General features: G+C 41.8%; 1 protein-coding gene across 2 annotated transcripts in view; it reads right to left on the bottom strand.

The window, feature by feature from the left end:
• LOC127659365 (melanophilin-like) overlaps positions 1 to 12,896 on the bottom strand; it is a 29,223-nt gene extending 16,327 nt beyond the window's left edge. For both annotated transcript variants that reach the window (XM_052149151.1, XM_052149152.1), the window contains exons 1-3: positions 12,820 to 12,896; positions 9,904 to 10,057; positions 2,780 to 3,004 (exon numbers count right to left, since the gene is read on the bottom strand). In XM_052149151.1, the coding sequence (XP_052005111.1) occupies positions 2,780 to 3,004; positions 9,904 to 10,043 (365 nt within the window). In that variant the 5' untranslated portion in view covers positions 10,044 to 10,057; positions 12,820 to 12,896. The remainder of the gene's footprint in view (positions 1 to 2,779; positions 3,005 to 9,903; positions 10,058 to 12,819) is intronic.
• Positions 12,897 to 13,754: the final 858 nt, after the last annotated feature.

The raw sequence follows: 13,754 nt of genomic DNA, 5'->3' as shown, positions 1-13,754 counted from the left end.
GTGCCTCTGATTGGCTAGTAATAACCAATAGCTGAGGTAATTCAAAACACACACACTTTTCATTTTCAATGGGGTGAGCACCGCATCTATACGTTTCGGGAATGTGCGGGGGGCCAGAGACAGACTGAAATGAAGGAATTTAAATTGATACACAGCTCCCTCAAATGCGAATATTAAAACCCGCCTGTAACGCGTTGCAGCTGGTACATGAAGCATGAGTCCTGAGGAATGATGTGCGATAAGATTTGTTTCTGAGTTAACATTTTGAATGGACGTGTCGCAAGCATGTGATTGAAGTGTCTCAGAACTAGAATGGTCCAAAACGCACCAACCTTATCCAGAACGACTTTAAATTCCTCTGTGTGTGTCTTAGTCTGTGCATGCAGCATATCGTGTGGTCACCCCACAGATTGTGCTCAATCGTTGTAAACACCAGCTCTGACAAGCCTGTGAGGACTTATTAATTCATATGAAACAACCTCAATCGCGTTCTTTGTGAGAACATAGTGTATTTCAGCTCGTAACACTTGCACGTTTATAGACAGAACCATGAAAGACAGAACACAGTTGAAATGGGTGTTTCTTCGATAATTTCTTTAGCACCTAGTCAGAATGCCAGTAAGAGCTCACCATGGATCTGCGTAACGGGACAGAGTGCAATTTGGTATGTTCATAACATGTTATAATGCGCTACTCACCACTGGGAAATGGTTGTGCAAAATATGTGGGCTTTGAAATGGGAAATTCCTTTATTGAAAAAGTGTGAGTGTCTCGTCCGAGTGCTGTACTCTTTTTACAATCTTTGTATGTTCATACATGATATAATGCGCCGCTGACCATTGGGAAGTTGTTGTGTGTAATGTGCAAACTTTATTGCATGTGATTAATCTGAGACACATACAACAACATATTGAACAACATATTGAACAACAGTATTTATTTCCCGACAAACAGCAGTGGGGAAGAGGGGAACAGTATTGGGTGTCAGGAGCACTTTGCTGCATGTGGGGGGTTTTTCCCGGCGGCGCAGGGCTTGTGCTGAAGTGACTGACTTTGTTTGGGACACAGCTTGCGTGGCTTTACCAGCGGCTCGGCAGTGACTTTTGGCGGCGCTGAGGCAGCTGGTGTGGGGTTTTTAGCCAGGCGTGACCGAGACAGAGTGGGAGCAAGCTTGTGATGAAGTACTGCTCCATTTTGGCATAAAATGTCTCATAACCTGTGATTGTTGGGAGTCGTGATGTGGCCCTCAGCAATTCTTTTCACGGAGCCTCCGAAAAGGCCTGTTGGAAACACCGGAGCATCAAATAGAGTGGCTTTTCCCAAGTTTTTTCAGTGATGCTTACACGCTCCTAGCCCTTGTTGGGGGAGAGGTGGTAGCATCATCCACTGACCACTCGCCTGATGCAGCGAGAGACATGACTTCGTTATCTTCCCCAGAGTCAGAACTGCCGAATGAGACGAGGCTGTAAGCTCCTACGGAGGGTCTGAGCTCGTCACGCACATAATGTATCGGCATAGACACAATTCATGGAGATTGAGGGGCTCGCGGGGCATGTGCTGGCATGAGGTCCTCATCAAATTCATCCTGCTCAACCTTGCGGCCCTGCCGTGCCTACTTGTGTGATCCCTTAGGTATCACAGAAGAGTTGGGTGGGAGGGTACGGGAGGCAGAATTATCCCTCAGAACCAGGACGAATCGCGAGCACAGTGTCTTGAGACTCATGTCTTTGCAGTGAGGGCATTGTGTTTGCATGAGAGCTGACTTTGTGTGGGCGCGGCCCAGACAGATCATGCAGCTCTCATGCTGATCTGACGGCAGATGTGCCTCTCGCACAAGGAACACTTACGGAACAGCATCTTTAAATAGACGCGAACACATAAGTGACTCTTTTAGACTCTATATATATATATATATATATATATATATATATATATATATATATATATATATATATATATATATATATATATATATATATATATATATATATATATATATATATATATATATATATATATATATATATATATGGGCTCATTCATCCACCATTGAGAGGGTTCTGGTCTGGGTCCGTGCAGTGATCTTTGTCTTATATATCCGGCTATGAAGGTCAGCAAAGTGTGTTTGAGTAGTATGTCTCGCAAAAAAAAAATTAAATTATACTTTAAATAATGAAACTACAATAATTCCAATATTAACACACTGTCTTAAATATAAAAATTAAAAAAGTAAAAAACCTTTTAATTATTTTTATTCTTTAAAAATTACTGATCGATGTCACTAATCGACTAGTCAGTTGTTGAAAGACTAGTCCACTTGTCGACATGCTTGCACATCCCTACTCCAGATGATTCCAGTGGTTAAATCCATGTCTTCAGGTGTAGGTGAGAAACAGATCAATATTTAAGTCCTTTGTTCTTTCACTTTTAACTTTCTCCTTCATCTGTTTTTGGTGATTCACATTCTTCGTGCATATTACCCCCTATTGGGCAGGGAGGATAATTTATGATTAAAAAAAAGACTTTTGATCTGTTTCTCACCCACACCTATCATATTATGTCTCAACACATCGATTTAACCACTGGAGTCATATGGATTATTTTATGGACCCTTCGTGTGGATTTTGGAGCTTAAAAATTTTGGCACACATTCACTTGCATTGTATGGACCTACAGGGCAGAAATATTCTTCTAAAAATCATAATTTGTGTTCTGCAGAAGAAAGAAAGTCATACACATCTGGAATGCCATGAAGGTGAGCTATTCCTTTAAGGCTCACCTGGCCATGTGGCATGGATCACACACCCAACCACGTTCGTCCTTCTTGTTAAAATGGCTGCAGGACTTGCAGACAAAGAGCTTGCAGTCCAGACATTGGCGCTTGCTGTTGACAAGGAATTTGAAGGGCTGTAAACAACGGATGCAGAGAGAATCGCTGAGTTTTGGCTGATATTCCAGCAGCTCTCTCTTTGTGTCCTCTTTTAATATTTTGGTCTTCAGCTCCCTGCAAGACAACAGAGTAATAATCTGTAAAACTGTGTTAGCCATGAACATTAGGAATGTTGAGCTCATTTTCTCATATGAAATATTCATTTCAGTTGGCCAATCTAAATATTTGAAATTCTGTTTGAGTCGCTGCAGTTCTAAACTGCAGTTCTGTGCAAATACACTTGATCAAGTGCAAGGCAAAATGTGGGGGTTGGGCTGATAAGATTGCTTTTTAGATTACAAGCACAGGTCAGACAAGAGACAAGATGACTCCACATAAGTGACATGCTGCCCTAGGGGTTTCCTTTCTTGTGCTCTATTAAAATTCCTCCATGTTTAATGTGCCAAATTCTCAAGCATCATGGCCAAAAGGATGGCCTTCCAGCACAATGACCTCTCTGTTTCACAGCTGTGGAGTATAAAAGTCTCCCCATGGACTAATTTCCCACAGTGCACTTCCTTCATCGCTACCAGCTGTTCCTCAATCATCCTCACCTGTCTGCCATCCACTCATTAGTTCTGTTGTGTATAAATACCCTCCTGTGTTGTTCATTCTTGGTCAGTTCTCGTCGATGTAATAGTTGTGTTGGTTTGTTTATTTAGTTTATGGTACTCCACATATATATATATATATATATATATATATATATATATATATATATATATATATATATATATATATATATATATATATCGTCTTCATCTTCTCCATTAAAGCCTGCAAATTGATCCATTGCCTCTTGCCTCTCCTTCATCATCATCACTTCCACAACTCGTGACAGAAGAACTGACCACAACAACATGGATCTACTGGCAGTTTGCCTCCTCTCACAAAAGGATCATTCCCTCAAGGACCATATTCGTGAGTATTTTGATCTAGCTCACCTTACCCACTACCCAGACGAATGCTTATGCTCTTTCTACTACATCGGACTCAACATCATGACTAAGACCACATTGTCTGGGGAGGATCTTCGAGGGACCTTCGCCAGATATGTGGAGTGGGTGCTGGTAAGCTGTGACTCTCCATTCACCATCTGCCCTGCTAATGAAGACAACGCCAGCCCCACTCCAGCCCCAGAACCAAGCCAGCCATCAGCCTTGCCCACCACTGCCAATGAGCCAGTGCCCATGCCTGCCACAGCCAACGAGCCAGTGCCCATGCCTGCCATGGCCAACGAGCCAGTTCCCATGCCTGCCACGGTTAACGTCCCAGTGCCCATGCCTGGCCGTCCCTGTAGCCACAGTCCCTGCTGGCCAAAAAAGGAGGAGAACATTTTTCTGTCATTCCTAATTCTCTGCCCATGTTCACGACCACAGAGGTCGTTTCCCAGTCTCTGTCCATGTTTATGATCACGGAGGTCATTACCGAGTCTCACGAAGGTGATGTTGGTCACGGGGCTCCGTGAAATGGCAGGGAAGTGTCCATAGGATGGCCCAGGCAAGGGCTGGGTCAATCGGCAGCTCACGATCCCCACCAAAGTCCACGCCACAAGGGGCGGCGGTGTCACTGGCGGCCTGTCTTCCCAGGCCTGCGGTAAGCATGAGGGGAAGGCGGCCCATCATCTAGCCCGTCGGCGGCAACATGAACGGATTCACTCCCGGCGACTCATTAACATGTCTGGTGGACCGAGGAACTGGTCAGGTAGCACACCATCTCATCTAGCTCTGAACCGTCCCAGTTCTGGTCCTGGCCGTGCAAGAATGCCAGTGTGTGCACACATGGAGATTTGAAGCCGGCTCCCTGAGAAGAGGTGCGCTTGAAAGACAGCAGTGATGAAGCATAATCCCCATCCTCATTCCGCCACAAATGCACATTGTTTAGTCCTGGAGTCTGCAAACCCTAGAACCATGGTTTTCAAACGGGGAGGCACGCCAGAGCATGTCAGGTGAGGCACGGAAATTAATGATAAATTCATCAAGTAAAATCAAAAGATACATAAATACGATAAAAATGTGTTGTGAAGATAAATACAAATGAATGGCTTAATGAGCCATAGTCCAGCTTAAAGAGTTAGTTCACCCAAAAATTTAAATACTTTCATCATTTACTCACCCTCATGACATCCCAGATGTGTATGACTTTCTTTCTTCTGCAGAACACAAATTACGATTTGTAGAAGAATATCACAGCTCTGTAGGTCCATACAATGCAAGTGAATGGGTGTCAAAATTTTGACGTTTCAAAAAGCACATAAATGCATCAAAATTATGTGTGTGAGAAACATCAATATTTATGAAATTATTCTCCCTGCCTAGTAGGGGGCGGTATGCATGAAGAATGTGAATCACCAAAAACACAAGAAGAAGAATGTGAAAGTGACCTGTTTCTCACCCACACCTATCATATATCTTCTGAAGATATTGTTTGAACTACTAGAGTCTTATGGATTACATTAATGTTGACTTGTGTGATTATTGGCGCTTCAAAATGTTGGCACCCATTCACTTGCATTGTATGGACCAAAAGAGCTGAGAAATTCTTAAAATATTCATTTGTGTTAAATCATTCACATCTGGGATGGCGTAAGGGTAAGTAAATTGTGAGATATTTCTCATTTTTGGGTTAACTTTCCCTTTAATAGACCGTAGTTCTATGGTCTTATAATACTTTTAAATGTCATGAATGCATGCATAGTCTATCATGCGAGAGTGCATCCATATACCAGTTGTGCAAGCGCGCATCTCTTAGCTTGCACAGGGATTTCCTTTGCAGACAAAACTGGACGCACGCTCTCAATTAAGCCTATATGCTTCCAAAAGAGTTTGTGTGCACGCTCAAAATGTGTCCTATGCACTTGCGAATGTATTCTAAATCCATATACCTTATGTTCATTTGTCATCACGTGTCAATAATGAGTTCAATGAACCAGAATTTGCCTTCCAACTGTGGGAGAATTGAAGCAAAAAAGACATGTGATGTTATTCAATATACTGAGACAAATCCTATTACCTCTTTTAAAATGAATGGAATTTAGACATACATGGGCTTGCTCTGTTTGTAATGGTATTTAAGGTGCCAAAAGCTAAACTGAAGAGCAGACACATTAGTGCAAATGACCAATAACAGAGGAACGAACATCAGGATTGTACAAGAGATGCCTTTTACAGTATTTGCTCTTTAGAAATACAAGGAAGCTTCAACAGTGTTGGTAATGTTAGGAACTGGACCTGATAGTGCCAGTGCATGCAGGTGGCATGAAATTAACAACCAGAATCAAACTGGGAGCCTCAGCAAACAAATACTTAGTTCCAGTTACGGACAATCACTGAAGTCAAAGTCTACCATGGACAACTTCCCACATGTTTGTTAGTTTGACTGATGTTCACATGTGTGACCCTGTTATGGATGATTAAAAGGAGCAAATCATTATGTATCCTGACAGCGGCCGTACAATATGATTTGCATTACATAATCATGACTTATAACGTTCACAAGACATTTTCTTGGCTAGCCAAGTCATTAACCACTCCACACAAAAAAAAAAGAAAAAAGAAAGAAAAATTGCCAATTACCTGAACATTAGTAACAGTTTGTTATGACACATTTACTAATGAGGTCTAAGGCTGGCAGACACATCCTCCCGAATACATGAAAGTAACTAACAATATCCTTCGGTAATCATCCCCCATTACTCACTGAATGTAACTACGCTGAGCCTAAGATGAGCCTTTATCCAACCATATCTTAATTTTCATATGCACAAAATATAATTCAACTGTTAATGCACAAACAAATACAAAGCAATAATTAGCTCTGGATTTTTAACCTTCAACCTACACTACAATTGGTTAGAATGCCTAAATACATTTTTGGTGGTTTGAAGATTCAAACAATTCTCTGTGGAAGAGAAGTAATGATGGATACTAAAAGGAATTTTCTCCCTAAACAAGTTATCCTTAGAACAATGATTTCAGATTTATATTAGCTGCATTTGCATTAGGCTAAATGCAGTGGAACTGTTCCTGAACCATGTTTTGAAGCAGTTTAAAGTATGACAGACATTCCACAGATTCCAGTCAAATGGCAGATACCAGATGATCAGACTAGAGAAGACTTCTGATAAGCAAAATCGTCTAGGTTACAGATGTAACCTCCGTTCCCTGATGGAGGGAACGAGACGTTGTATCAAAGATGCGACACTAGAGGTCCAATTTAAATCACGCCATGCGCTGAGCTGTGTACGTGTACTGCTGACACAGGAGCGGGCAGGTACTTGACGTGCCAAAACGACCAGCTGTATCAGACTGCACGTACCCTTCCCCCAATGCCCCATAAAGTTGTCGGAATCCTTATAGTTACCCTAGACAGGGGAACAAGGCAATGCTTGCCAACCTGGGAAGGGGCCGAGCCAAGCCGGGCCTCTTTCTCGCATAGCGTCAACGGCTGGGGCCCTTACATGCATCGGGGAATGAGGTCTTACCCAGTTTCATATTCATTCAGGGGGAAAAGACCCTGCGGAGACCACACCTGCCCAGAGAGGGGGGAGGTAAGAGTGGTGACATACACCACATGGGCTTTTAGGTCACATGTGGGAAGTGGCGCGGTGGTAGATCCCGCCTCTTCAGAGGGAGGAGTTGCTACAGACACTGGGACTGGGGGGCAGTGGTAACTGACCAAGGGAGACGTGGGTCCGCTCGTAAGGGGACCGCACCGCAGAAAAGTCCTGTGTGTACAAAGAGCTGCTCAGAACGTCTAAAACTCTGCGCGTGGTCCAAATAGGTACGCAAAGCACGTACCGGACACAGCAACGAAGGGGCTGGGTCTGCCTCCTTCCGGGACAGCACTTGCAGGTTCACTACCTGGTCTCTGAAGGGCATGGTAGGAACCTTGGGCACATAGCCCGGCCGCGGTCTTAGGATCACATGTGTGTCTGCCAGACCGAACTCCAGGCAAGTGTCGCTGGCAGAGAATGCTTGCAGGTCCTCGACCCTCTTGATGGAGGCGAGCGTGATCAGCAGAGCCGTCTTTAGGGAGAGGGTCCTGAGTCCAACTGATTCTAGCAAGTCGAAGGGGGGTCTCTGAAGGCCCGTGAGGACCACTGAGAGATCCCAGGAGGGGAACAGGCTTGGCCGGGAGGGATTTAACCTCTGGGCGCTTCTTAGGAACCTGATAATCAAGTCGTGCTTACCCAAAGACTTGCCGCGTACTGCGTCGTGTTGGGCTGCGATAGCAGCTACATAGACTTTCAAGGTGGACAGGGACAGCCTCCCCTCCAACCTCTCCTGCAGAAATGAGAGCACTGACCTGACTGCGCACCTTTGTGGGTCTTCGGCCTGAGAAGAACACCAATTTTGCAAACAAGCGCCACTTTAGGGCGTAAAGTTGCCTGGTAGAAGGGGCTCTGGCTTTGTTGATTGTGTCTACCACGGCAGGTGGTAGATCAGCTAGATATTCCGCATCCCGTCCAGGGGCCAGACGTGGAGGTTCCAGAGGTCTGGGTGCAGATGCCTTTCCCCAGAGGAATTTGCCATGTAGGGGCTGTCGCGAGGAGTATGAGGTCCGAGAACCAAGTCCGGGTGGGCCAATAGGAAGCCACTACAGTGACTTGTTCCTCGTACTCGTCCTCCCTTACCTTGCACAGCACATGTGCAAGAAGGCTTACTGGGGGAAATGCTTACTTGCACAGCCCCATGGGCCAGCGGTGTGTCAGTGCGTCTGCCCTGAGGGCAGCCTCTGTTCAGGCATACTAGAGCAGGCAGTGGGAGGTCTCTTGGGAGGCAAACAGGTCTACCTGAGACTTGCCGAACCGTTCCCAAATCAGCTGCACTGACTGGGGGTGAAGCCTCCACTCTCCATCCGAGGGGGGCTCCAGAGGATAGGCAGGCTGGCTGTGAGGCAAGCCGCTGTTGCCTCAAGCCCGGACGGAAGTCAACGAGCATGCCGGGGGGGGCGGGTGGTTCGCGGGGGTGTACCTGGCGAAACTGAGCCCACTGCCATTCCCAGATCGCCTCCATCGCCAGCCACGTCGTCCTCAATCCCGTGGGAAGAAGGAGCGACGCGGGGGGGCTGGAGTGGCGTTCCTTCGGTTGAAGGAAAGCCGCAAACACAACGTTGCCATGGTCATGTTCTCACAGTGAGAACATGAACCATCCACCTCGGTGTGAGCGGAGAGCATTCTACCGCATTCAGGAACTACACAGGGGCAGAAAGGCATCTTTACAAAGACGTGCCCTGAAAAGTACATTCAACGCCGCTGTGTATTGCTCTTTTAGAGGAAAATACTCTTTTAGAGAAAATCATTCTTTTACAAACACTCTTTTAGTTTGCACTGTCGAAGCGCCCAAGGGCAAACTGCACTGTCGTGCAGAGAAGAAGAAAGCCGCTGCAGTGTGCCGTAGATCCAACAGCAGATCGCTCAGAGGTAAGAGGAACAGGTGTGTGTGACTCGCAGCTCGCGCCATACACGACCATCGGCTCCGAAGAAAATTTCTGAATGAAACAGATGTATTTCCCCGGGTGGGACATGCAAATTCTGTCTGCCTTCTTCTCATTGGCCTTTTTTCATAGATGAGAGGTATATTCGTCGCTCAAGAGAGACCCCTAGTGTCGCTTCTTCGACACAATGTCTAAGTGAGCGAGAGACAGGGAACCAGCAAATCACCTGATCCACATATGAAACACCAGATCAGACAGGGCCAGAGATGGTTAGACAAGACCATTTAGGAACAAGTGCGGGCAGTTGATGGTACTCGTACACAAAACGGCTCTAATAAATCACATGGTTATCACATGGCTTTTAAATGTATTTATTTTTTTACAACATATTTGGTCTTTTAATTAAAGAGTTGAATAAAATAATCATTTCTGATTTAAGACAATTTTGCTATGAATTGCATATTAAAAACAAGAAATAAAGTTTTGTTTTAAGTGTGTCATCTAAAAAATGAATTTTGTGGTTATGGATGTCTCACCCTAGTCTGTCCTCTTCTTTCTTCCGCAGATGTAAGTCTCTCTGAATCACCTGCCAGACATGCTTGGCTTCGGCATCTGTTAGTCTGGAGAGATCCAGATTTTTCCCATCACCACTGCTGGGCATCATCTCGAATCTCATCTGAGTGAGAAAGCCTATGAATCACAATCACAGCGCCACGTTTTGGTACCATGTGTGGAAAGTTGTTTTCAGCAACATAACAAAGAATTGTTCAGTCTCATTCATTGCATGCTGGTAGCACCCAACTAGTTCAAAGTAGTATTTTACTCCTCATCACATTTATTTCTCAACATTTCCTTGAGTTTTTTTTTTTTTTTGCTATTTCAAAATGGTAATATAAAACAACATTTGGGAGAGACCTTATTTGTAAAATAAATACTTACTGTATATTGCATTTTCCTTCTGACATAAGACTGGCATCCATTCATGATTAGGTGGAATGTTCACTTAAAATGTTAGTCAAGTTTTTTTTTTCTTTTCAATTAATTAATTAATTAAAGATTTCCCTGCCTGTTTTTCACCCTCCCTCTGACCTTTATAATTAAATGGGCTACTGGGGCTTCTGCTGGGACTTCCAAAACTTCTTCACATATGAAATGAGCAACACTGCTTTGCTGTATTTAGGTTTTCTGTAGGCTCAAATGCAGTTTGCACTGCTACATCCTTCAATATATACACCGATCAGCCACAACATTAAAACAACCTGCCTAATATTGTGTAGGTACCCCTCGTGCCGCCAAAAGAGCACCAACCCGCATCTCAGAATAGCATTCTGTTTTTGTGTTTTGGCATCATTCAGAGTAAATTCTAGATACTGTTGTGCATGAAAATCCCAGGAGATCAGCAGTTACAAAAATACTCAAACCAGCCCATCTGACACCAACAATCATGACATGGTCCAAATCACTGAGATCACATTTGTTCCACATTCTGTTGGTTGATGTGAACATTAACTGAAGCTCCTGACTCATATCTGCATGATTTTATGCACTGCACTGCTGACACATGATTGGCTGATTAGATAATCACATGGATGATTGTTTGTGTTAGATAGGTTAATTTGAGTATTTCTGTAACTGCTGATCTCAACAGTCTCTAAAGTTTACTCTGAATGGTGCCAAAAAAAAAAAAAAAAACATACAGTGAGCGGCAGTTCTGTGGATGGAAACACCTTGTTGATGAGAGAGGTCAACAGAGAATGGCCAGACTGGTTCGAACTGATAAAGTCTATGGTAACTCAGATAACCTCTCTGTACAATTGTGGTGAGAAGAATAGCATTTCAGAATGATATTCTGAAATGATATTGATATTCTGAATGATATTCTGAAATGATATTGATATTCTGAAGGATATTCTGAAATGCTTGTTGGTGCTGTTTTGGCGGCAAGAAGGGGACCTACACAATATTAGATTTATTTTTCAAAATGTATTTATATTCAGAGAATTTTTTTTTAGGTTACAAACTGGTAATTACAAGGGTATTTAAAGGCAGAAATGTAAAATTTATAATTTTATAAAAGCACTCGCATTAATTCTTCTGTTAAAACAGAAGTTATTTGAGCTGTACAGTTGTTTAAATCATAATTTTACAGTTGTTTTAGGGCTTGTTGATATTACATTGTCATGGCAGAAAAGTTCTACGTTTGGCCATAACTTTACAAAGAAAAGATGAGTGATTTTATCACTTACACTTATCACTTTTATTTTGTGGTAATAAACATTATGCCACAAATGTTTTCGACTGAGCTTAACTTGTATTGAACTCGGAATATTTCTTCAGTTAACCAGCACGTCATAATACAGGTCTTGCATGCATGCGTTGTGAGACATACTTATATAATGGCCTTCATCAGGAATTTCAGAGTGAACCCAAATTCACTGTTTTGACTCATAATTTATTTGCAGGCAAAGGCTTTTTCTAAATAATTTTCTTAAATGCAAACAATACCAGTTTGTTCAATTGTGTAAATAAATCACTGAGTTAGAATCTAAATAATCCAGTTTATCCTTCTGGACAGTTGACTAGCCATGAAGAGAGCCACGTGACTTGCATAAGCAGAAATGCTGCTGATAGAGACATTTAAGTTCTGGAAGAAATTTCTTTGGTCATATCCAAAAATCTTCCTTTAATAATTCCATATGACAAAGAATCAATAATACAACGTTTATTCAAAGATATATTGTTTCCTTCTGACGTTTCTACTCATTTCAGCTGCAACATTAAATGTGCTCTAACAAGTTGCATTGTTATCAAATAAAACATATCTGCCCTTCTTGAATAGTTCCCATTTAAAAACTTTTCACTTGATTTTCCTTTTTGCTAAATGGAAGTTATTATTCTCACCTCTTCAATTCACACTAATATTTGTGCAATATAGAGCTGTGCTCATGTCCTTAGAGTGACCATATGCTCACTTTTAAATATAATTGTTTTTAAAGTTATCTATTATCCAGGCCATTGCACCAAAAAAATTAATTAAAATAATAATAATAAAAGTAATCCTTTCTATTAGAAAAGTGCAAAATGCTTTAAAGAGGTCATAGACATATTTTGTAGCATTTTACAAACTGAAATTAAGATTAAATACCACTATGAGTGTTGTCGTTTATAGTATAAGTTTTGCCAAATGAGTTTGAAGAGGTGGATTGTTAAGTAATTAATTAAAAGTAACACTATAGCCCCTTGGCATGTTACTTAATTTTATGTTTGTAGATGAAGACTTACACAAATTGCAAACATGTTACAAATATAGAGTTAGGTTTTCTCTGATATACAATTTCCTTTATATATCAGAGTGTCATCTATCATTGCAATGTATCAGTAGGCACAAAGTGTCTTCTTTGTTTTTTGTCATTATATAGCTTAATTGTAAGTATGTAATTAAAAAGGTTTACCTGAACTTCAATTCAGCAGCCTTTGGTAATCCAGTGGGATTTGAGCTGGACAATTTAAGACAGAAACTCAAACTGCTGTGGTTATCACATGTCCAATTAACTGTGGGGCTGGGCCGGGCCAGTAAAACATTTAAACCCCAACTCAGTGTTCTCTTAGAAACATCTGATTTAATCTTGTAAATTGGCTATAGAAAATAAACTGGACAATAATGGCTGTATTTTTTACATATATTCAACATTTTGTTATTAATGGAACCTGTTAACCTAAATTATTCTGTATTTGCATCTCATGAGCTCACTCCATTTACACCTTCACTTATCCGCTTATATTTTACTATTGCTGTTTATGGTGCTGTTCATGTCCATGTCACAAAAGTACATACAAGTTTTGTAGACTTGCAGGCTGCACAATCTGTTTCATTTATTTGAGTTGCGATTAAAATAACTAGGAATGCATTCTTCCTGATACTCATGTATTGATAATGTGCAGTTTTAGCTTTTATAGTTTTACCATTTACAATACCATAGTGTTTGCATTTGTTATGTGGCTGTGATAAAGTATTGATCGGTTGCTTAGGTTGAGATCTGGAGTTATGAACACACAACATCAAATTATTCAAACTGATGCAAATAAATGCCAAATGGTAAGAATATGGTATAATGAAGATAAGAATCACAAAGATTGGGAAATTATGTGGATTCTTTGTTTAAATTACATACTTTGTTAAAAATAGTTGCAATCATTTATCTATTTGTTGTGATAGATTTAACCTATAAAAGCATTGTGACCATACAAATGCATTTAATACTGCAAAATGCTAAGGAAAGTTGTTAGAATTAGTTTGTGTAAGATATAAGAGTGGGAGATGCAAGTCTGTATGTTTATAAAATTATTGCCCGTAAGGGAGTTCTAAACTCTTGAACTCCTGATTTCT

The sequence above is a fragment of the Xyrauchen texanus genome, chromosome 18 (assembly GCF_025860055.1).
Source record: "Xyrauchen texanus isolate HMW12.3.18 chromosome 18, RBS_HiC_50CHRs, whole genome shotgun sequence".
Taxonomy (NCBI): Eukaryota; Metazoa; Chordata; class Actinopteri; order Cypriniformes; family Catostomidae; genus Xyrauchen; species Xyrauchen texanus.
The sequence above is the reverse complement of the archived record's forward strand: the minus strand, read 5'-3'. Positions and strand labels throughout refer to the sequence as shown.